The sequence below is a fragment of the Capsella rubella genome, unplaced genomic scaffold (genome assembly GCF_000375325.1).
Source record: "Capsella rubella cultivar Monte Gargano unplaced genomic scaffold, Caprub1_0 scaffold_6, whole genome shotgun sequence".
NCBI lineage: Eukaryota > Viridiplantae > Streptophyta > Magnoliopsida > Brassicales > Brassicaceae > Capsella > Capsella rubella.
In genome coordinates this window covers 15,423,929-15,448,184 of record NW_006238918.1, presented here as the reverse complement: position 1 = coordinate 15,448,184, position 24,256 = coordinate 15,423,929, and the positions used below count along the sequence as shown (strand labels likewise).

The following is a 24,256-nucleotide window of genomic DNA, read 5'->3' as shown; positions in this document are numbered from 1 at the left end:
CATGCAATAGTTTTCTATATATGACCATATTCAAAATAAAGTTTTACCATATGGTTTTGTTCTCTAGATATATAATTTACAAAAAAAAAAAAAAAAAAACCCAATAATTTTTGTGGGTCCCAATGAAAATGCAATCATGAATCACCTATATGTAAAAAAAAAAGAACTATCTTCTCTTCTCAGCTTCCTATAAAAAAACCTCATCTTCCTTCTCTCTTCCTCAACACTTCCAAAATCCAAAATGAGACTTATTAGCTTTTGATGACCATTCTCATTCTCTAAAAGCAAAAGCTAAATTATCTATATATTTTGTTTTCCCTAGTTTAATTAAGTAGTTAAAACAAGAAGATGTGCAGCAGCAAAAGGGCATCACAATATCACAAAGTGGAAACACCTCCACCACAACCTTTCTTGAAATCACTAAAGAACACTCTCAATGAGATCCTTTTCGCCGACGACCCCTTCCGTGAGATCAGAAACGAACCGAAAACGTCGAAAAAGATCGAGTTAGGGCTGAGGCACGTGTTCCCGATCTTGGAATGGGCTCGTGGTTACAATTTGGGGTATTTGAAATCAGACGTTATCTCAGGGATCACTATTGCAAGTCTTGCTATTCCTCAAGGGATTAGCTATGCTCAGCTTGCTAATCTCCCTCCAATCCTTGGTCTTTGTAAGCCCCTCATCTCTCTCTATATTACTTATAATAGTCTCCATTACATTACATGTACGTAGTTTACATATTGATGTACTATATATATGTAGACTCAAGCTTGGTGCCGCCGTTGGTATACGCGATAATGGGAAGTTCAAGAGATTTGGCGGTGGGAACAGTGGCGGTGGCCTCGCTGTTGACGGGAGCGATGTTAGGGAAAGAGGTAAACGCGGTGGAGAATCCAAAGCTTTACCTTCACTTAGCTTTCACCGCCACTTTCTTCGCTGGACTCATGCAAACCTGCCTTGGCATCTTACGGTACGTAACAACACTCCAAAATCACATTATTACTTCACACAAAAATAAAAATAAAAAAATAGTACTTTTATACTATCATATACACGTACGTGAAATCATAATATTATATTTTTGGTAGAATGATGGTGTAAGATTTGTTTTCTAGTGGTCTATCATAATTATAAAAGTGAGAAGGGAACATTTTGTTCGGCTGAAGGTCTTTGCCTCGTGCATGCTGTTTTGTTTTTCTAAGCAATAGTAAAAAAACTGTGATACTCTATAGTCTATAAGAAATAAGAAGAAAACAAAAACATATAGTTGAAATATGATCCATGTTCGATTCTGAGGCAGATATGTCAGAGGCTAATAATAATAATAATAAGGTTTATAAAATTTTAGTCTAACATTTACAAACAATTTTTCACGTGAACAAACCTAGAAAAAACAGAACAGTAATTATTGATCAAGTATACAAAAAAAAAAACACATACAAGTTATATATGTACTAGCTAGTAATTAATTAATTATGACTAAGATTGATGGGGTTTAATTAGTGAATTAATGAAAATATCAGGCTAGGGTTCGTGGTGGAGATACTGTCGCATGCGGCGATCGTAGGGTTCATGGGAGGTGCAGCGACAGTGGTGTGTCTGCAGCAACTGAAAGGCTTACTTGGTCTCACTCACTTCACCCATTCCACCGATATCGTCTCTGTTCTCCGCTCCATCTTTTCTCAATCTCATATGGTTCGTTTACTACCTATATATATAGTGTACCGAAACACAAAATATATACATATATAGCCCAATTAACTAGATCTCCCTATATAATCCATTATTAGAAAAAGACTAAGATGGTACCAAGATTCATATTATGATTTCCCTATTTAGATTTTCAAGTAAAGAATGATTTATATATTTTTTGGCTAAGAAAGAAAAATAACATACTCAACGAAATATGGCTACGTATACTTGTTACGTTTAAAATAAAAAAGTTAATATGATTTGGTATATATATACACACATGAGTTATCTTACAATGCTAGCTGACTATTTATAGTTAATGTCCAAGATCTGAAATATTCTCAGAGTGGTTTCTCTAAATCAATGGGGTTTTGCAAGTGGCATGAGGCAAAACTTGTTGTTATTATTCACGGGCTTGCTTGCCAATATTGTACCCGACCGATCCCAGTGTGTCTATTTTGTTTTGCTTAATATCTACTCTATGATCAGTGTAGATAAAAATAAATGATATGTTTATATATATTTTTATTTATTCAAGCAGAAAAAAATGTTTGGTAAATATGTATAGATAAATTATTTCTAAAATATGCATGCGCGCAGTGGAAATGGGAGAGTGGAGTGCTAGGGTGTTGCTTCCTCATCTTCCTTCTTACAACCAAATTCATTGTAAGTTTTAATTAACATCGTACTTTTAATCAACCTAATTATACTGATTAAATACGTACGAGTTTAGATTAAAACTTAATTAACAATGTAATTAACGTAAGTGAAGAGCAAGAAGAGACCAAAGCTGTTCTGGATATCTGCAATGTCTCCACTTGTTTCTGTCATTTTTGGAAGCCTTTTCATGTACTTCCTCCATCACCACTTCCATGGCATCCAATACGTACGTTTAATTTTCTTTTGCGTCTAATGGCTCAAATTATTGTGTCACAATGGACTAATCTTATGTACTGTACAATTGTGGGAATATATAGATTGGAGAATTAAAGAAAGGGATAAATCCACCGTCAATCACACATTTGGTATTCACGCCACCTTATGTTACGTTGGCTCTCAAAATCGGCATTATCACTGGAGTCATAGCTCTCGCTGTACGTCTTCGTTATATCTTCTTTTTTTTTTTTTTTTGGGATTTAGAAAAATAACTATACTACATTAAGATTAATGTATACCAAACTGAATCCTTATTTTGGTTGTAAAATTTTTTAAAAAATAAAAATAGGAAGGGATAGCAGTGGGGAGAAGCTTTGCAATGTACAAGAATTACAACATAGATGGCAACAAAGAGATGATAGCCTTCGGGGTGATGAACATTCTTGGCTCCTTCTCCTCTTGCTATCTCACTACCGGTAATCTAAGCTAAGCCATTTTTTTTTTGTTTTTTTTTACTAATTATTCTAAGTATCTTTAATTTCTCGGACTAATCATCAATCAAAGTTAAAACTACAGTATACATTAACAACATAATTTGGTGATGAAAATTATTAATAGATGAATATGCGATAAATTGTTCATGAAATATAGCATTATGATTTATGGTAGTTTTTGTTTTTAAAGTCTCATTTGGTATCAAATGAATACGAATGATGATTATCTTTTCTAATTACATACTAGTAATAATAAGTTCTTAATGAGATTAAAAATAAATAAATAACAATATGATATGAAGGGCCGTTTTCGCGTTCGGCGGTGAACTACAACGCGGGTTGCAAAACGGCGGTATCAAACGTGGTGATGGCGATTGCAGTAGCGGTGACGTTACTGTTCTTAACGCCGTTGTTCTTCTACACGCCGTTAGTTGTTCTGTCGTCAATCATAATCGCGGCCATGCTAGGCCTCGTCGACTACGAAGCAGCCCTTCATCTTTGGAGGCTCGACAAGTTCGATTTCTTCGTTTGTCTCTCTGCTTACCTTGGCGTTGTCTTTGGTACCATCGAGATTGGTCTCATCCTCTCCGTACGTATCTCTATCCCTTATCTTTAACTTTTTCGCCACTGCCAACAAAGCTCGTAAGATAGAACCATACAGTTATATTATTATATGCATGCAGGTGGGAATATCAGTGATGAGGCTAGTGTTGTTCGTGGGGAGACCAAAGATTTATGTAATGGGAAACATTCAAAACACAGAAATATTTAGGAACATTGAACATTACCCTCAAGCCGTCACTCTTTCTTCTCTACTCATTCTCCATGTCGATGGTCCTATTTACTTTGCCAACTCTAGCTACTTGCGAGACAGGTTCTTTATTTTACATACATTATTTATACTTTGTTATGGTTATTGAATCTTAACTAGGTGCTTTTTTATATACGTACGTGACTAAATGCATTGTGTGTATAAACATTTTGATAGAATTGGAAGGTGGATCGATGAAGAGGAGGAGAAATTGAGCAAGAGCGGAGAAGTCAGTCTACAATACATTGTACTCGATATGAGTGGTAAGAAACGTTATAATTAATGATATTTGTCTTCAGAAAATTATCAAAATATGAAAAATTGTAATAATTTTGATTTATATAATGTACTATGAATTAGCTGTGGGGAACATTGACACAAGCGGTATAAGCATGCTTGAGGAAGTCAACAAAATCTTGGGACGAAGAGAGCTTAAGGTATTATATAATTCATTCTATTAAAGCCATAATTTTTCTTACTAGCTATAAGATAAGTTCCCAGACACTCACTTGTTGATTTTACAATTTGATATCCTCTCTAATATTTTTAGCTAGTGATAGCGAACCCTGGAGCAGAAGTGATGAAGAAGTTGAGCAAGTCCAACTTCATCGAAAGCATTGGTAATGAACGGATTTATCTGACGGTGGCAGAAGCTGTTGCAGCTTGCAATTTCATGCTCCACACCGCTAAACCCGACTCGCCAGTACCGGAATTTAACAACGTTTAATTAAGCTTTTCATATTGAATCTCATCTCACATTTCTAAAAGGTTTTTATTGTTATCAAGAAATAATTAAGAGTCTGTTATTAAAACGCAATACTACCACTACCGCGTCTGCTTTCAAAAACATATGCGCAAACGCAGTTAAATCAATTCACATTAATAACAACAGCTTCAACAAGTTCAAGGAGACAGTGGCTGCTGAACGCAACCGCAAAACGCAGCCCGCTTCTTCGTCTTTTTCTTCATTGGCACGCTTCTTGATCCACCGTAGATATAATCTCGGAGAAGAACTTTCGATTTGGTATCAGAAATCTTCGACCTAGCTCTGTTCTCTCTCTCCCCTTCAAGTTTCGTCAGCAGAAACTGAATCCTGTGTATCTCCAGCTGTAACCTCCCAATCTTCTCTGATCCTCTTCTCGCTTGTTCTGATATTCTCTTTCTTCTATCAATATCCTTCTCTGATTCCGCTTTTGTGGTCAGCTTTCGATTGACGTTAAACAGTTTCTCTATCGCTTCGTCTGCTTCTTCTAGCTGTCCTTTGATTGTTTCATACTCGTTTTCTCCTACCTTGATTTTTTCCTTCCCCACTGTATTGACTTTGTTTTTCAAATCTTCCACAGTAATCTGAAGATTCTCCAGCTTCTGTAAATCCGAATCAAGTCTTTCCACAATTTTCCTCTTATTTATTTCTCTGCTCGGATCCATGAACCCGTCGAAAATCTCTACTTTATCGACAATCAATGACTCTTCAGATAAGGATTTACCTTTTCCAGTCTTAGCCGCAGTTTCGGTCTTGTGAGTCTTCACTGGCTTTAGCTCAACAAAACCGTGATGATCTAATTCCAAAGCGCCTTTCTTACTTACAATCTCGTACGAAGATCCATCAGACGTTTGATCAAGCACAATATCTTTCATTACCATCTCGATTTCGTGACTCTGCTTCCGCATTTTGCCATTTCCTCCTTCTTGCTTCCTCATGCTTCTCCCGCTGCCGGTTTTTAATTCTTTGATTTCTTTCAATGATGCCTCAAGCATAGAGTAGGCATTAGTGTTCTCAAGAATCAAAAGCTTCTCCTTTTCCATTATTGCCTCTGCAATTGCTTTGATTCTCAAACACATATCTTCCAACTTGGGGAATTCATCCATTGAATCAGCACCCTGGTAAAAGAGATGAGAACATCAATTCACAATTCTTTTCAAAACGGTTTTAAATAGAATCAACTTTAGAAGTAGAGATTGAGAAGATAAATGGCTAAGATCAAACTACCTTTAAAATTTCATGCTCAGATTCACGGCGCACGAAAACATAATTCTCCAAAGAATTAACGCTTTCATTCAACAAGACAATAGCTTGGCTTCTTTTTAGCTTTTCAATATCAGTATCTTTTGATGCGCTTTTACTTTCAAGATTCTTGCAGGCTTCAGCTAGCTCACGTGTCGTCGCTTCAATCAATGTTTCATGTACAGCTGAGATCTGCTTATCGCAAAAGAATGTAACAGCTTGAGACTCCCACAATTCAGCCTTGCTCCTCTCTTTGAAAACCTCTTGATTCAGCTTTTCATTCTCCCCTTTCATTTCTTCAAGTTCCTTCTCCTTTTTATGTAACTGAGCTTTCACATTCACGATTTCATCTTCTAAGTGATCTTTGTCTGATCTGATAGAAAGCAGACTTCTCTTCAGCTGCATATTCTCAGTTTCTGCATCTATTAACTTACCACCAATCTTGTTTGCCTTACCCTCAAGGTTCTTCTTCTCTGTTTCAATACCAACCGCTTCTAACTTAAGTTGCTGAAGCCATTCAATAAGGACAATGTTCTCAATGACAGTGTGTTGGTTCTCAATAATAAGGCATGATTTCACATCTGAGAGTGACTGGCAAGCTTCCTCCACCGTCTTCAACTTCCTTCTGATTGATTCCAACTCAAAATTCAAATCTGATATTGATTTTTCTAGCATAAGGTTTTTCTTGACAAGCTTTTCCATAGTTTCCAATTTATCTGAAAGAGCCCTCTTTTCGCTTAATACTCTCTCATTGCATTCTTTTAAGTTTGAGGTCTCCTCCTGCAACTCTTTGACTGATGACCCAACCAACTCCACGTGCTCTACCATGGACTGATTTTTTTTCCCTACCTGACTTAATTCCTCTTTAAGACAGTATATTTCTTGCTGTAAAGCGTTTCTCTGGTCCACTCTTAGCTCAACCTCTGCTTCAAGTTTGCGTATTATTTCCTTTAGGCTTGAGACATCCTCTTGTAAACTTTTAATTGATGCAACTGAAGAGAGATTGAGCTCACTGAGACCTTTTTTCTCGACCTTTGCTTGCTCAATTACCTCATGCAACTCACTGTTTCGGATCTCCATGTCTTTCATGATCTGAGACCTGGTTTGAAGTTCCACGGCCAAATTATTGAGCTCCTCTTGAGACTGAGAGTGCAACTGCTGTAGGGTTCGAAAGGCGGTCTCAGCTTCTTGGAAACGCAAATGCTCTTCTTGTACACAACTCCACAATTTCACCAGCTCTGTTTGCTTCTCGGTGAGCTTCTCACTTTGATTCCCTAGTTTCTCCAAGAGACCATCCAGCTCAGAGTGGAGATTCTGATTTGATCTCTCAAGCACAATACATTTCTCCTCAGAAAACTTTAACTTAGCAACTCCATCCTCTATCTCATGGCTAAGACTTTGTGTTTCTTCTTGAGCATGGTGTAGTTTGACTTTTAGATCCGCAATTATATTCAGGCACTGTTGGAACTGAAGTTCAGAAGCTTCCTTATCCTTGATCATTTCCGAGATTGTTTCCTTCAAGTTTTCAACTTCTACCCCAGCCTTTTCAGCCCGCACATTGATAAGCCTTGTATCTTCCTCAGCCTTCCTCAGTCTCTCTTCTAGGTGAGATATCTTATTCAAGCATTGCCTGTATTGACCAAGAGCAGCTTCCTTGTCAGTTTCGGCTTTAGCAAGGCTCTGCTTCAAAGCGAGAGTTTCAGCTTCAGCTTTGATGGCTCGCTCATTTATTCCTCCAGCTTCCTTATGGGCTACAGAGAGTCCATCTTCCAAATCAGCTATCTTTTGCAGGCATTTTTCATACCGAATACGGCTGGATTCCTTTTCAGACTCCAGTTTGTAGAGGGTTTCTTTGAGCGTTTGGATCTCAGCTTCGGAACTTGCGGCTCTGTCACTAAGTCCCCTTGAGTCTTCTTGTGCACGAGATACTTCAGATTCTAGATTAGACAGTCTCTCCAAATTCTTCTCAAACTGTGCTAGGCTAGCTTCTTTTTCAGCCTGCATTTTAGAAAGGGAGTCTTTTAAAGCAACAACTTCAGCCTCAGCTTTGCTAGCTCGTTCAGATTCTGAAGGAATTTGGGCCTTGAGACCATTTCTTCCTTTTCCATCCACATCATTAAAATTCAGTCCCTTTCTTGCTTTCCCACTACTCACAAACGGAGCTTCGTCGCTAAAATCTATATTCCTCTTCACATCATGGACATGAGATAAAGAAAACCACGAATCATCTTTTTGCAACCCATCTGGGTTAACCCGAGCTCGGATAAGAGGAAGCATCTCCGGTGTCTGGGGATCAACATCATTAGACTCATCGCCAAATATCAACGGAACTTCGTTATGCAAAACTTCAGCTATAGTCTTATGAGCCTTATGTAGTACCCCAGTTGCATGATTATATCTTTCAGCTAATGCGCGATATGCACGGTAGAACTCTTCAACCAATTTCATAAGCTCAGGACGTTTACGGTAATACATCTCTGCTCGTCTGGCAAAGGAATCAGCATCTTCTTCAAGAACCTTGATCATTTGCTTCACATTGTTATCCATATCTGTCAAACGAATAAGCAAAACACTTTTTATTTATATTAAAGAGTCAAAGATAGTGATTAAAAAAAAAACCCATTAGCTAATGAACAAAACACAAGTTAGAAGCAGAGAAATCACATAAAGAACATTGCAATGAAGATAAAGTAGAAGTAGCTAGCCATAACAAAAAATACAGAACATACCAGCAAGATTGTCCTGAAGCCATTTAGAATTCTTAGGAGTATTGTGACTATCCCACCACCATGAATACATACGTTTCGAATTACTCTTTGCCGCAATCTCCATATTGACGACAACAAAGGATGTTTACACCAAGCTTCTTCTTCGTATCTCAAGCTCTCACAACCTATCTAACAAATTACCTGATAAAAAAAAACAATTGAAAAATAATACAAAGGAAAAAAACAATTAGAGAAAAGGCCAAAAAGAAAGAGTAAACAAATGAACAAGTCTTCCAAAACCAGAATCAGAGAGAATAGCCAAACTAAAGCAACCTAATTTTCGAATGAGTATACAACACGTTGTACAGACGACTGTGATTTTCTATAATAAGGTTACCACCACAGAGGCGATCTCATGCTCTTAAAAACCCAGAAGAACAAAACAAAAATCAGAGGATCACAGTGTAAGATGTCGAATACAGTTCATAATAGTAAATCTAAATTATGATCCGAGAGCTCAAAAATCACAATCCCACAATTGTCAAACGAATCTGAAAGCAATGAAGTCGAGTTCTTACCGAAAACAAAAATAAATCGAATTGCACTTGATAATCGAAGAATCCTTGAAACAATCAGACACCTAATATTTTATTACGCGCTTCATCATCCTTCATCGCATATCTCAGCCCACCTTCTTCATCTTCTAGATCTCTCTCTCTCTCTCTAATCTATCTCTTGGTGGCTAAGCTCTCTGTTTCTGCTTTTTACGTTGTGAAGAGCTTTGCTTAGGTTATGGTGTGTGTGTGTGGGGCTTAGAGAGAGAGAGAGGAAAAGAGAGATTAAAAGGGGTGAGAAAATGACGCATCTACCCTTGAAAACGAGATTCTAAAATGTTTTTTCTCCTTCTCGGGATTGCTTTGGGATATTTTGACTTCTTAAAATTAATGTAAATTAACAATACTTTAAGAGAGAAACAGAAAAAATCAATGTAAATTACGCCATAAATTAAGCCGGTGATATTATTATTATTTTTCTTGCTTTTTAACACAAATCAATGCCAGCAATAGGATAGGTCCATACTAGATTTTATTATAACTCTTTCTATAAATCATGTAAATTTATATCTTACATGAGTGGTAAAAAAATTTAATCCCTATATGATAATTTTCGAATAGATTTACATTAAAAAAATCATTTTATACCATTAGCAAACAATTTATATACATACTATATAATACCTGGTTTAAATTGAGTGAATCAAACTCTATAATTTGAAGTTGAATCTCTTGAGAAAATATAGTACAATTAATGATACTAAATGACTAGTAATATATTGTTTCAATATTTAATTATTGCTAGTTTACTTTTTATATTTATAATATATTAACAAGAGAGAGAGAGAGAGAGAATCTTTGGAGAGAGAGAGAGAGAATCAGAAAAAGGAAAAAAGCAGAGAGACGCGTATATTTTAGAGCTGAACTTTTGGGTCCCGCTCGTACTTCACCCAATCAGATTCGTCCACGTAGCACTTCTCACCCCATGCGCATCAAAATACGTTGTATATTCTACATAGACAGTATGTGATATAAGTAAGTTCTTGTATATCTTATTTTGTTTTACCAAAAAAAAAAAAATTTGAGTTGGTAACTTGGGTGATGAATATAATTAAGTTTTTTTAACAAAATTTAATGGAAAACAAAATTTTGTAAAATAGATAAAGATAATTAATTAGGGATATTTGTTGGGAAATAAAAGAAATACTAGTATTTTTGTAATCAGTGGACTCCTCCTATATATATAGATAAGTGTTATATTGACTTTTCACATAAATTAATATTTTCTAATACTTTTTAAAATTTAAATTGAGTATTCATATTTTTTTAATGGATATGAGGTTAAATATAAAATTTATACTAAAATTTACATTAAAACTATAAAACGTCACATAATAAAAAACATATATTAAAAAGTATTAGAATGATATATTTTGTTGTGAAACAAATAGAGTATATATAAGATAAATTAGTGGTGAAACCTTTATTTTACATATCAATAATTGGATGATATAGCATAGAGTAGAGCTCAAAACTTTGTAATCGGGTTTGCACATGTTATCAACTAAGCTTTGATTCATCTTCTCGGAATGAAAAGTGACACACAGTATTTTATATTATTAACTTTAAAGAAACTCTTTAGATTATTAATAAAATCATTCTTTTGGGAAATTTCATTTGTATAATATATTGACATTTTTGAGTATGAAAACAAGAGAAAAATTTGCCGTTGGAGATATATATAAACAAAACTGTCGGTATCCCATCGATATGATGTTTTGTGTATACTTATAAAAGAAAATACAAACAGAAAAAGATGCCACCAAAGTTTTTCTTTTCATTGTTTGTTGTTGTTTGGGCCCAATGGTAATGATGAACCATCATGGAAACTCTCTCATACATTTACAACTCTTTTCAATAATGATCTAAAAATATTCATCTTCCTCAACAACCTGTCTCTCTATACTACTTACTTGGTCCCAAACGTCTATTTCTTTTATTTTCCTTCGAAATTGTCTCAAATAGTAAGCTAACTATAGTAGCCCCTGCCTACCACCATCATCAAAGTATTGATTTTTTGTCTTTTTTTCTTAATGTTTAGAGGAACATAATTAAACAGGGATATCGTTTTCACGAGACGACGATGATGTATGATGTTAGTAATAGTGACTAGTTGTGTGTTGTGATACGACGTCCATCTAAATAAAGCCTTACTAACTAAGTATATGTAGTCTAATGGGCCCTTAACGGGACCATTTTTGCTTAATGCTCCAGCTCCATACTTTGGTTATTAAGTCAATACTATATTTTTCGGGAACGTCTGAGAGATATTTTGATCAGTTTTTTACTTTTTTTCTTTTTCTTTTCAATTTGAAATTCAGGTTTTTGGATGTTGATAAAAAACCAATCGATATTTTTATATGCCTGACTCGTAAACATCGATTTTAAACAGCAAACACCTGACAAAAATATTGTTTTAAATATTCTAATATTTGCATTGCATGCGTCTCTTTTTGAGTTTCAGATATGGTGTTATACCTTTGACCAAATCTCATTATGCAATAAAGAAACAATATATTAGGCATAGGAGAAGAGAATGATTTTGGGAACAAGGGGATACATTTCCTTCAGCATTAAAAAAAACTCAAAAACAAAGATAGCAAAACGTCTCTACAACACTTGTCGCAAACTAGAATAACACGAGAAAAAACATACGTTTCTGGAAACCTTCACACAACATAGACAAGTTACATGTCTCCCTTATCTAACAAAACAATTTTAAAGATAGTAGAGAGACAAAGAAACTAATAAGCAGCAACGAATGCAGAGCAGCAGCTTCTCCAGGTCCCTGTTACAAAAGTATATAACAAAAGCTTTTATAAATTACACATTCAGATTCTTTAATTGGAAGAGTTTAAAGGTTAGCTTCAGACTTTACCTGGTGAGCAGATTAGGCAGGATCACGAAACTCCCAAAAGAGAGACAAAGGTGTTCTAGGTAAGAACCTAAGGAATGACTTTTCTTCATAAGAAATGGATTTAAGGTGAGACTGAAAATGGCTTGAATCTTGATGAATCTTTTACCAGCAGAGAGAGAGTCTAAGAGGGTCAGTAAAACTTGCTCTTCCCTTTTTCCTTTTCAAAAAAGCAGGAACAAGGCGAAGAGGAAGATCACTTAGCAGGAGAGTAGTTAGATTTACATCTTGTAAGGCTGGATCGAAATGAATCTAGAAGGAAGAGAAGTAGACTTAAAAAGAGAGCTAGAAAGAAAAAAAGATATGGACAGAGAGGGAGATACAAGACTAAGACACCATAAAACTAAGAACTTGAAAAGACGAAACTTGGAAGAATGACAAACAGAAACCCAGTATGATCAAAGGCTCTACTGCATATACAGGCTAGCTAGTTGCTATCTAACCCACTTAAGAAAAGAAGCCAAAGGGAAAAAGACGACTCTAAGAAGAAACTATACAAAGGGCAGAGAGGAAACACTAATGTTCAAGCATCACCACATGAACTTAGCATTCACCCAGGGTATATGTTAGAGACTGGTAATTTTTTGGCCATCCTATATGCTACACCAAGAATGAAGTCTTCTCTTTTACGCGATATCAATCTGCTTCCTGAATGTTTCTACCCACTATAGCAAGCTGTTCCACCATTAATAACACCCCAATCTGCATAGGAGATCCAGTAATTGCTGAGCAACTCTGAGTCATGACTGCTTACGTGTTCCCTTACCATCGCTATTGAAAGCTAAGAAACAAACTTAACCCAGCATGGTGACTAACACCTTATTTATATGTGCATAAAACTAAAACTAACCCCGTTCCCCTAAAGTCTCCTGATCTTCATTCATCTGCAGTCTCAAGCTCAAGATTGAGCATGCGACGAAGTGTCATAGTGGCAGAGACAGTACTACGAAAAGGGTTGTCACCAGATGAGGTTGGAGAAACAGGCGCAGACTTAGCAACTTCACGAATACCAAGAGCAGAGTCAGAAGCAGGGAAGGTCAAAGATACCGTGCTCTTTTGGTGGAGAGAGAACTTAGGAATGGGCACAGAAGCAGGCGGGGGCGAGTTGGAGTAAGTAGGTCCAGCCCAAAGCTCAGAGTAAGAAAGGCTTCTCCTTTTGTCAACAAATTCACTAGCACACCTACGGATCTGAGGACCTCTGGTGTTAGCAATTGGAATAGGACTGGTTCTACCGCTGTCAACCGAAGGATGATTAAAAACCGGCAAAACAGACTTGGGAGAACGAGGAGACTGAACTTGAGGAAGAGCTCCTTTAGTTATCGGTGTAGAGGAAGTTCTCTTTGGTCTTGGGAGTAAACCCACTCCAGATTGAAAAGTTCTGCAATTGATTTGCCTGAAAGTTTTGGAAGGAGCTGATCTAAAACGATCATGACCAAGAGATTTCTTTCCATAATATTGATCCCTATGTTCCACAGCTACAATAAGCGTTTCCATTTCGAGATAGATCACACTGTCAAAAGTAAGAAGCTTTGGCTACAACAACAAGTATCACGCAAGAACACTTGAGTAATCTATCTGATCAAAAACCAAAATCCTTCACTCCTTTCTCAATCGAAGCTCGATTCAAAGGCAACACAAACCAGAAAACCCTTATTGATAACCCAGAAAGCTTCTACGACGATCACAAAATCGGAAACCCAGCTCGTCTCGAAAAGCTGAAAAAAACACAATTTCAAGGCATACAAAGGAGGGAAACCAAAGTAAAACATCACATACAAAGAAACAAAGCGAAATCACAAGATCACATCCTGAAAAAAAGACAGCTTCCATAGAAAAATTCACCTTAAAAAAGAGGTCCTTTTGATGAAGAATATGAAAAGACGAATCGCTTCAGATCACACAGAGAAAGAGAGTGAGCTATAGAGAGAAGATTGTGTTTCTTCACTAGCGAATCAATGGTTGTGTTAGAGAGTATCTATTAGGGTTTTTAAGCCTCCATGGAAACGAAGATCCTACGGATCTGAGAAATGAGGTTAATCGAGAAGAAGGAGAGAGAGAGAGAGAAGGAGAACAGAGCAGTTGTCTATTAAAGTAGTAGGCAGGCACAGTTACTTCATGATTCTGCTCAATGAAATTACACTAATACCCTTCGCTTTATCCATTGATCTTTTTTTCCTTTTCGTCATTTTTAGTCGAGCAGAGTAATTAAAATTATTGACTATTTTATAAACAAAGTATGTTTCAAATTTAATTAGTGTATTAAAAGCATTTGGGTCAAACTTAAGCGTCTTTGCTAATTAATTTTCATTATTCATGCATGAGAAGAGAACCTCTTACGTCACTTTCTTTTTGAATAATTTTCATGTCCGTTGTGAAATTGTTTTCTTAAATTTTAATTTTTAGAAAATAATACTCATTTAATTTCTAAAGTAACCAAGATCATCAATTTGCTTCTTCAAATGATTTATAAAGAAGTTTAGAAAACGAGTAGTTATCAGAGATTATGGACCAGGACAGGTACACACTTGGTAGGGTCTTCTTGCTTCTAATGAGATATATTATTGCACTTATTGAGAAAAGATTGAGACACATTGTATACTTCCACAAAAGTGGAATCATTATAAGGCTATAATTGAAACACCCTTACAGATAATTTTACTCAGCTATGTATATGAATTATGAATATGATCTGCCTGCAAATTCCGAAATTATTGCACTTCACAATTATAGAGAGATACCACAATATAGAATAATGATGACAATAATGGTGACGATGAATATAACAACATTATGATGATGATGATATACGTATGATAGCTTAAAAGGCTCTCGATCATACGAACTTAAAATTGCCAAGATTGCATTTATGATCGAAATTATAAACTTTTTTTTTACTAGTGCCGTAAACTTTTGTTTCTTAATCTCTCGTTGTTTTATTTTAATTGAAAGAAACAAAATAATTAAACCTTTTTAGAAAACTGTTTTCATTCAACGACTAAATTTTACGAGGCTTTCGAATTCCCCACACTCTTAAATCTTTTAAATGCAAGTAACGTTCATGTTTTGGGTTTTTAAAGCTCTTCAAAATCATTAATTTAATATTCAATGTATATATATTGAGTAAACCGATCTAAACAATTTGTTTGACTTTTTTCTTTTCTTTGCTAGGCATGACTGGTTTAATGGGTATTTAAATGGGTCTTGAAGTTAATCTCGGGCAGGCCCTGTAAGGGAGGTGAGGCCCAATCTTAAGACGATTATATACACTATTAGCTTTGTTTTGTTCCCATCCCTAAACTGAATCAATGAATAAAGTCTAAAGAAGTTAAGATCCCTTAATTTGAAAGTCGATATTAACTTATTGGGCTGGGCCTTAAAATTTCTGCCCATTTAGACATGTACTAGAAATCTTTAGGTGTTTGGAGGAGTTTCTTCTCCACATGCTTCGCCGATGAAAATTGGCAATGTCTAGAAATTTCGAGATTTATTGATTCTACCGTGGATATTGGGATTGACACTGGTTTAAGGTTTTTGCGGTGATGTGAGAGTTACATTATTTACGTTACTTAGGAGAGACCACAATTTTATTCATCCAAAATCCAAATAATAACAGCAGCGAGACTACGATTTACCAAGTTTTTGGCGAATCAAAAGTATTGTTCATCTGATATGACCAGAATCGGGGATCGAGCATATCCTGCAGAATTATATCTAATCATGGAACCCAACCCTAAGGCACAAATGATATGGAATCAAGTGCAATGATATGAATACAGAGGCACAAACGCATAATCTGTGAATCTTCATTCCATAATACAGAGTTAAATAATTGATTGTTCTTCAGTCTTAATTAGAGCTAAGTGAATGCCCTGGCAAAAATTCAATCATCGACCTAAGGCAAATGCATAAGAACATTTGCATATCCTTTAAGTCAGAACCTTTCATCTTTAACACAAAACGCGCAGATTAAAGCATAAACTATGAAGCTCATTAACGGCCAAGTAGCAAACAACAGTATATATGTTGCAAATAAGGAACAGTCTACAAGATAAAGCATAAGATGAGTACCCACACAAGCAGAAGCAGGAAGCAAAGCAAAATCATTCATCAGCTCCATCAGTCTTCGTAGCACCAAAAGGGTCATGATTAGGCCCTAACTCTTCTCCCATATGGCGCTGCACAAGCCGCTGCAAATCAGTCATAACCTTCGCCTCTCGCTTGGCCTTCTCCTCATAGTTAAACATAGCCAATGCCCGTTTGTCTTCAGCACTGTAAACCTGGTTTTCCTTTCTAATACGGATAGCATTCATCCTTTGATGTCTACTTCCACTCATCACATAACCAAGATCCTCAAACTTCTGAATCTCTTCAGCGTTAAGACCCACTTCTCCTCTACGTGGGATACGTTTACCTTGCTGAACATACTGTGCTATAGCATCTCCTTCACCAGGTCTTAAAGCACCACCATAACTGATGTGTCCTTCAGCTTTAGGTAATGGCATTGGACCAACATCAGCTTCTTCCTCTTCATCAGGAGCTGAAGATTTCTTCTTCAATTCAATCATCTCTTTGAACTTCTTCAACTCCTCTTCATCAAGTTCTACTTCAGTATTCTTCACTGTTTCTTCTACTTGCATCTTCGAATCATCCTCAGTACCATCGCTTTCAGTCTCTGACTTCGTTTTCTTTCCCTTGCTTCGTTTCGAACTAGAAGATTTCTTCCTCCTCTTGCTCTTTGACTTGGTATCTTCTTCCCCAGAAGACGAAGCACTAATCTCAGATTCCTCCGCTTTACTGTCTTCATCGCTGCTCTCATCAGAGTCACTGTATCTCCTCTTTCTCCTATGACTTCGCTTTTTCCTACTACTACGACTGCTTTTACTTTTCTTCTTCTTAGAACTCTTCCTCCTTCGTCTCCTATCTTCCTCTTCCGAATCACTCTCACTCACTTCAGATTCACTTTCACTATCATACGATCTCCTTCGCCTGCGCTTAGACCTCGAGCTCTTCCCTTTCCGCTTCCTAGATCTCAAACCATCAGACTCAGATTCCGAATCTGACTTCCCAGAATCAGATTCAGAACCCGATTTACCTTTCTTATCTTTTCCTTTCGAATTTTCATCCTTTTCGCCGCCGTTCCTATCCAGAATCTCGTCGGCGTTCTCATCGGAGTCCTCGTTCGGATCTCTAGGTGGACTCGGTGTGTTCTCCCAAAAGCAGAACTTCGCTGATTTCCTCAACTTAAGCCGCTTATGCCTCCTATACTCCTCGTGACTCAGTCCTTTCATTTCTTCATCGGATTCTGAATCAGATCTCCTTCCGTTTCGATAATCTCGATCCAAATAGCCTTGACTCTTCCCAAATCTCCTCGGAAGCGAGTTCATCGTCATTCTCTCCAATCCCTAATTCACTCCGACGACGACGATGAAGAAAACAAAAATCTTATCAGATGTGTTAGAAAAAATTAGGGCTTTGAGTCAACATAATATATAAGCCTTTTTACGTATTGGGCCATTAACAAATTAGGCCCAATACATATGACTCACCAACGAAAAAGTATGTTTTATTATACAAAGCACCCCCACATTTAAATTAGAGTCAATTGAGTCCTCTATCCTTATCCGTGGACCGTCGTCTTCAGATGGCAAGTCTCTTCATCTCCGCCGTGTCTCTGTCGCCGTTACGGCCTCTGACTCAGAGTCGTCTTACAAAACTCAGCTACCGAACAAACCTTCACTCGTTTAATTTCAAACCAATAAGGTTTAGCACGAAGATTAGAAGTTTTGGTGGAAATCGGAGAGAGCCCAAGGATTCGAGATTCGTCGATGAAAATGGCGTAGTTGATGACATGGAAGGTTTCTTAGACAATCTATCTCTAGAATACGACTCCGTTTGGGACACTAAACCCTCTTGGTAAATCTCAATTAAGTTCACAGTTTAATTGATTTCAAGTAGTTTGGAGTTAGTGTTAAGATTGCTGGTTCTGAATATGGTTTCGAGCTTAGATACAGTTTGTTCATAGAGTCTTAAGGACCAATCTTTAATCTTTATTAGCAATTTCAGTGATTTGTGTCTACCCATGAATCATATGAAGCTCAATTTATAGAACAAGTCTTACCCAATTGCCATTTCATGATATGTGTTACAGTTCTTCACTCTGTTTTGGAAGATAGAAAAGACAAAAAGTTTTAGTCTTTGGGTGAGGGGGACAGTGAAGAACCAAAATACAGATCATGTAATTGCAACTGGGTTAAGAAGAGAGTTTAACATTCAACCTTAGCAACTACAGCTTTGGATATCTATTTGATCTGTTGTGTATTTGCAAACAAGAACTTTTCCGGTTCTTCTCAGACGCTTTTCAGGGCCTAAAAGGTTCTTCCTTTTCTTGAGATAGGGATTTGAATAAGCAGTGGCTATGTTTCTCAGGTGTCAACCATGGACGATAATGTTAACAGGTGTATCAATAGTGGCATGTAGCTGGTTAATACTACATTCGATCGTAGTTTCATCGCTTGCGGTTGGTTTAATTGGCGCTTGGTGGTACATTTTCCTTTATAGCTACCCAAAGGTATGATTTTTTTTCCTTCAACATATAACAACCTCTCCTTTTAGTCGAGCTACTAAAGAAAAGTTTGTAGCTCTATATACTAAGTCCGAGACAAAGTAAATATATTGTTTTCATAATCTTAGTGACCAGGGCATACTTTGGTATAGTTGAGCAAATCCTGGTTGTTTTTGAGATATAATGGTTTTGTATTCTTTGGTTATTTCAGTCGTATTCAGAAATGATCGCTGAAAGAAGGAAAAGAGTAGCTGATGGTTTTGAAGATATTTACGGCGACAACAAGACTTCGTAAGGACTTGTCAATCCTATAAGTAACATTCGTTTTCACATAAATCTTTCCCTCTGCTTGTGTGTATAATAACATGTCGTCATCTTCTATGGGTTAAATCTCAGTTTAGTTCCATTCACAGATGTTTGAATACAAAGCTCTTTGTCTCTTGATTTCAAACACCACTATAAACAAGCCAACTACAAAGTGAAAACACATAACTAAACCGACCGAATTAAGTGACATTGAACTAGTTAAACCAAAAGCTAAATTAAAAAAAAAATCGTATTCATATCAGAAGAAGAAGTAACATGAATCATCAAAACCGAAGGAAAAACAACACCATAAAACCAAATTAACCGATATAATTTCAGTTTTATCTTGGTAATATCCCAACCTAAACCGAACCAATTTATGCCTGAACATGATTTTACAGAATCGATACATTTAAACCGAACCGAGTATATTAGTACGCTTCTGAAACTGAAAAGGCTTGAGTTGAGATTTTTGCTTAATCCGACGAGAGACGGCGATGGCAAGCGGTGGTAACGGAACCAGTAACGGAGCCGGGAACGCAGGAACAAGCGGAAACGTTCCGATGTATAAGCCATACCGTCACCTGAAAACCCTAGAAGGTCACACGGCGGCGATCTCTTGCGTCAAATTCTCCAACGACGGCAACCTTCTCGCTTCCGCCTCCGTAGACAAAACCATGATTCTCTGGTCAGCCACGAATTACTCTCTGATTCACCGTTACGAAGGTCACTCTAGTGGTATCTCTGATCTAGCTTGGTCTTCTGATTCGCATTACACTTGCTCTGCTTCTGATGATTGTACGCTTCGAATCTGGGACGCTAGATCTCCTTATGACTGTCTTAAGGTTCTTAGAGGTCATACGAACTTTGTCTTCTGTGTTAATTTCAATCCCCCTTCGAATTTGATTGTGTCTGGATCCTTTGACGAGACGATTCGTATTTGGGAGGTTAAAACTGGCAAGTGTGTTAGGATGATTAAAGCTCATTCTATGCCGATTTCGAGTGTGCATTTCAATCGGGATGGCTCGTTGATTGTTTCGGGAAGTCATGATGGTTCTTGTAAGATTTGGGATGCTACGGAAGGAACTTGCTTGAAGACTCTCATTGATGATAAATCTCCTGCTGTTTCTTTCGCCAAATTCTCGCCTAATGGGAGGTTCATACTCGTCGCTACTCTCGATAGTACTCTCGTAAGTTTATACTTCTTGTTGCCTTAATCTTTGAATCAATCTGGTTATGAATTGAAGAATATAGATGATATATTGGTTTGCATCATGTTTGATTTGAGATATAAACAAGTTAAAGTTCTTTTAGGTAGTCTTTGATGGATTATTGCATTTTGTTGACCTTGAGAACAGTTTTATACGGAACAATTATAGAAACATTTTAATTTGTTCATGAACAAGAAGTACAGAGTTGAACTTTTTCATCTAGTCTTTAATGGGTTCTTGCATTTTGTGTTATCTGTTGATCTTGAGAACATTTTGGTACAGAACGAATGTAGAACCTGAGACTAATGGATTCCTGTGTATTGTTCTTTACTAATGGATTCATCTTTTTATTTGGATAAATAAATCAACAGAAGCTCTCCAACTATGCGACGGGAAAGTTTCTGAAAGTGTACACAGGACATACCAACAAAGTATTCTGTATCACATCGGCGTTTTCTGTAACGAATGGCAAGTACATTGTGAGTGGATCAGAGGACAATTGCGTGTATCTTTGGGATCTTCAACAGAAAAACATACTGCAGAGACTAGAAGGCCACACAGACGCGGTGATCTCAGTGAGTTGCCATCCGGTTCAGAACGAGATAGCTTCATCGGGTAATCATATGGATAAATCTATCAGGATTTGGAAACAAGATGCCTGAGGAATTGTTTGGAACATGAGTATGTATATATTTATTGGAAACATCAATGATTATGATTGTGAATCTTAACAGAATTGTTGTTTGATCTAAACACACTGTTTGGTGTTTCTGAATGGGATGGAAACCTCTTGCAAGTTCTTGATATTCGATGGTAAGAGAGGACATGATTCTATGTGTGTTCTTTCTGCAATCTGTAAATGATACTTGCTTAAAAATTAATATTTTATTATTAAAGCTCCTAAAAGGAATCAACCAAATCATCAAATTAAAATCTAGGCGAGTGTAAAGCCAATGAAAGAAAAATATTACCATCCACTTCATACTCAAAAGGGAAGAGACATACCCAATGCCCAACACTGAGATCAGAATTCATGAGGTAGAAAGAGATAGATGGCTTGACACATGGTGATGATCTGTGTTTTATCAAAAACTGAGACGAGTTGAAAATGAGGTTAATGCTGCAAACTTGCAAGCACAAGTTTCAGAGATTGACAGAAACCGAATATAAAACATTAACGGTGTATCGATCGAGTATCAAGTTTATGCATGGGATATTTGCATGCATAAACGAAACGAAACCAAAGGGAGATAGTTACATATACATGTCTAAAATTTTCATTATGATCTCTCGTTGAGATAATCTGTTATTGACTGTTAGCTGAGCTTCTGTTCAAGCATTGCTGATTCTCTCTAGTTTTCAAAAAAACATAATGACGACAAAAGTACATTTGAATTCTCAATATGTCCATGAAATCTTTTGATCTTAATTTAGACAGCCAAAACCACAAAAACTCATAAGGATTTAAAATAGTATTTAAAAGAACTGATAACATAATAAACTTTGATGAACCAATATTATCTATCTAAATTTAGCTAAAAACAAGAAGATTTGACTACAATTTTGACACCTGATCTTTCTTCTTTCAGCTTCGTAAAAACATTCCTACATTACACACACAACAATTGTGTCAGTAGTGCATAGTTGTGATATTCTAATTGGTATATTTTTTACAAAAAAAAAAAAAAAAAACTAAAACAAATCTACTTACTTTGATAAGATAATTTCCGTGCCTTCAACTTTGCTTATTACGTCCTATAAGGGAAGATCAAGGAAAGTGTTATGACTTGTGACTAAAGTCATATGAAAGATCAACTTAAAGGTGTGAAGTAGACTAGCACACACACGAAGACATAGTGGAGCAGCCAACTTACAATGTGCCGAATGAATTTGAAGTGTCCGTTGAGAAGCGAATTAAAAAAATACCCCATTTCTCTCTGTATATCGAGACGACGCTTTTCAGAAACTTCGGAATTGAGACATAATATATAGTATACTAGATTGAATAAATTTGAAACTTTAATAGTGGTTTTATGACTTACCTTGTCTAAAGAAGGACAATCACGCAGTATTAGAGTCTTGATTGGACTGTCTCTTGTACAATTTCTCAAATCCCTAACCATCAAAATATTCTTTATCAAGAGATTTTATAAGACATGCACTCAATAGCAATGGTTTGATTATTCAACACAAACCTCAAAAACCGACCGCTGATGTCAGGCGTTCTAGACAGATTCATGTACTTGAGTTTAGGAAAACCCTGTAAAATCATTTCAGTTCATTTTATTTTTTGGTTTAGGCGCCCAGTGTTTCGTAAACCTAAATGAAGAGAGAAGAGAGATAGCAAAAGAAATAAAAGCTACATACATCAACAAGATTTCGGACGGATTCTTCCTTTAGTTCAAAACCTATAAGAGTTAGCGAAGTTAAGCTGGGACAGGAGGTAACAAATGCCTCCACGGTTGAACACGATACACCTGACACACAATGTCTAAGCTTGAGCTAACCCCAAGGAGTAACTAGAGAGGAAAGAAAAAACACAGTTGAGATAGTTAACCTGATGCAGGGAACTGATCAACACTGTTCTGTAAGAACAGGCGTTGTATTTTCAAGCGACGGTTTCTAGTAAGCGTCTTTAATACTTGCTCTAGGATTTTTTTCCTATTACTTTAAGAATGGCAAAAAGTAACAATGAGATATTGGAGAAATTCTCATGAAATTACAGAGCTACGTAAATGCAAACGCCCCAAAAGAAAAACTTACAAATTAGCAATCTTGAGATTAGTGAGATTTGGACAGACTAATAACATATCGCATAAGGACTTGGTTCCCGTGGATACGAGATTGTAAAGTTCCAGGCTTCTCAAGAGACCCCTATTTGAGTGGACAAGGATCGGACAAATAATACCAATCAGAGAAGATCAAATTTGGACAATCAGATTCAAACATTAATATGATCACTTTGTTATACTTGGTAATCAAGAAAATTACCCTTTAAACCCGCGATTAAGAATTACTGAGGCAAGACAAGATCTCGTGAAGGAAGATCCTTTGCGTGAAGATATAACACGGCCGAGTTTAAGTGATCTTCATGTTACAAAAGAAACCACAAGAGATGATTACATAAACAACCAAAAGCAGAGAAAAAGAAAAAAAATGTAAGAATATAGGAGAAGCTGCCAATGCAAACAATTAATCACGCACCTGAGTTCCTTTCCAGCCTTATGGATCATACGACACACAATTTTATCAAAAATGCGATTGCCACCCATTTTCAAGTCAATGTGAGCGTAACATAAAGGGTCTACAGAGCATTTGCGGAACATGGTGCAACATGCTGAAGCTCGCATCAGAGATTTTGTATCAAGCATCGCAAACACCTGAGATTTTATGCACATTATAAACACACTAGTACGTGAGACTTATCACTCAAGAAACACATACCCCTCACAGATCGTTTATAAGACACAAGAAAGGGCTCCGACATATCACTTGTCATAACACAGTAATTTGAGAATAATCATTTTCCTGAAAAAATAACTATTGCGTGGTTACCAAGAAACAAGTCCCTAAAGCAACAACTATAGATTGAATAAATGCAGGTTTGAGATTCGTTACGTTAATGGTGAGATCATGAGGAAGGGGCCAAGAATTCGAATTGTAGAGAGTAGCACGCATTCGGACGAAGCGTTTAGTAGATTCGAGAAGAAGAAAGGCGAGTTTGCTAGTACGATCGATGAGACGATCCTGAACGGAATCATCACCGGAAGCTTCAGAAGCAGAGGCGAGAACCTGACCTAGCACTCGATCGAAGGAGCTACCGATAGAAGTTGAATCAGGCAACAGAAGGAAGGAGGAGATAGTCGAATCTACTAAGTCTCTCTGGTTGAAATCTGGAAGAGAATCAGGGTTTTGGGTGGGAGAGGATTCATCATCATGACGAGGTCGCTTAGGGTTTGGAGTATCCATGAACAAGCAACGTTGATCGGAGCGAATGTGGCACGTGCTGCTTAGTGACTTATATATGTGATCCCACTTTGTGAATTTCTTGATTAATTGCTAA

At 36.8% G+C, this 24,256-nt stretch overlaps 6 protein-coding genes and 1 pseudogene across 7 annotated transcripts; 3 read left to right on the top strand and 4 right to left on the bottom strand.

The window, feature by feature from the left end:
* The first annotated feature begins 200 nt into the window (after nt 1–200).
* Nucleotides 201–4,698, top strand: LOC17881670 (sulfate transporter 3.2). Its single transcript, XM_006287179.2, has 12 exons — nt 201–670; nt 763–970; nt 1,524–1,695; nt 2,293–2,358; nt 2,465–2,578; nt 2,670–2,786; nt 2,918–3,044; nt 3,365–3,651; nt 3,746–3,936; nt 4,051–4,136; nt 4,234–4,310; nt 4,424–4,698. The coding sequence occupies exons 1-12, from the start codon at nt 349–351 to the stop codon at nt 4,598–4,600; spliced, it is 1,944 nt and encodes a 647-aa protein (XP_006287241.1). The 5' UTR covers nt 201–348; the 3' UTR covers nt 4,601–4,698.
* On the bottom strand, nt 4,632–9,383 carry LOC17883536 (protein NETWORKED 1C). The gene is made up of 4 exons (XM_006286856.2): nt 9,165–9,383; nt 8,608–8,787; nt 5,864–8,427; nt 4,632–5,754 (listed from the first exon to the last, which is right to left on the bottom strand). The coding sequence occupies exons 2-4, from the start codon at nt 8,708–8,710 to the stop codon at nt 4,777–4,779; spliced, it is 3,645 nt and encodes a 1,214-aa protein (XP_006286918.1). The 5' UTR covers nt 8,711–8,787; nt 9,165–9,383; the 3' UTR covers nt 4,632–4,776.
* Nucleotides 9,384–11,724: 2,341 nt separating this feature from the next.
* Nucleotides 11,725–14,194, bottom strand: LOC17882014. Of its 2 annotated transcripts, XM_006288616.2 has the most exons (3): nt 13,957–14,194; nt 12,079–13,829; nt 11,725–11,988 (listed from the first exon to the last, which is right to left on the bottom strand). In XM_006288616.2, the coding sequence occupies exon 2, from the start codon at nt 13,606–13,608 to the stop codon at nt 12,991–12,993; it is 618 nt and encodes a 205-aa protein (XP_006288678.1). In that variant the 5' UTR covers nt 13,609–13,829; nt 13,957–14,194; the 3' UTR covers nt 11,725–11,988; nt 12,079–12,990. The 2 variants fall into 2 exon arrangements, with proteins under 2 accessions (XP_006288678.1, XP_023636333.1); XM_023780565.1 differs by lacking the exon at nt 13,957–14,194 and having other exon boundaries at nt 12,079–13,944.
* Nucleotides 14,195–16,016: 1,822 nt separating this feature from the next.
* LOC17882898 (NKAP family protein) lies at nt 16,017–17,565 on the bottom strand. The gene has a single exon (XM_006287740.2). It carries the CDS (start codon nt 17,502–17,504, stop codon nt 16,215–16,217), a length of 1,290 nt encoding a protein of 429 aa, XP_006287802.1. The 5' UTR covers nt 17,505–17,565; the 3' UTR covers nt 16,017–16,214.
* Nucleotides 17,566–17,715: 150 nt separating this feature from the next.
* On the top strand, nt 17,716–19,118 carry LOC17883883. Its single transcript, XM_006288695.2, has 3 exons — nt 17,716–18,027; nt 18,541–18,682; nt 18,888–19,118. The coding sequence occupies exons 1-3, from the start codon at nt 17,756–17,758 to the stop codon at nt 18,969–18,971; spliced, it is 498 nt and encodes a 165-aa protein (XP_006288757.2). The 5' UTR covers nt 17,716–17,755; the 3' UTR covers nt 18,972–19,118.
* A 322-nt stretch (nt 19,119–19,440) lies between these two features.
* LOC17881085 (COMPASS-like H3K4 histone methylase component WDR5B) lies at nt 19,441–21,032 on the top strand. The gene is made up of 2 exons (XM_006288135.2): nt 19,441–20,172; nt 20,565–21,032. The coding sequence occupies exons 1-2, from the start codon at nt 19,480–19,482 to the stop codon at nt 20,853–20,855; spliced, it is 984 nt and encodes a 327-aa protein (XP_006288197.1). The 5' UTR covers nt 19,441–19,479; the 3' UTR covers nt 20,856–21,032.
* A 671-nt stretch (nt 21,033–21,703) lies between these two features.
* Nucleotides 21,704–24,162, bottom strand: LOC17881729 (annotated as a pseudogene).
* Between the last annotated feature and the right edge of the window lie 94 nt (nt 24,163–24,256).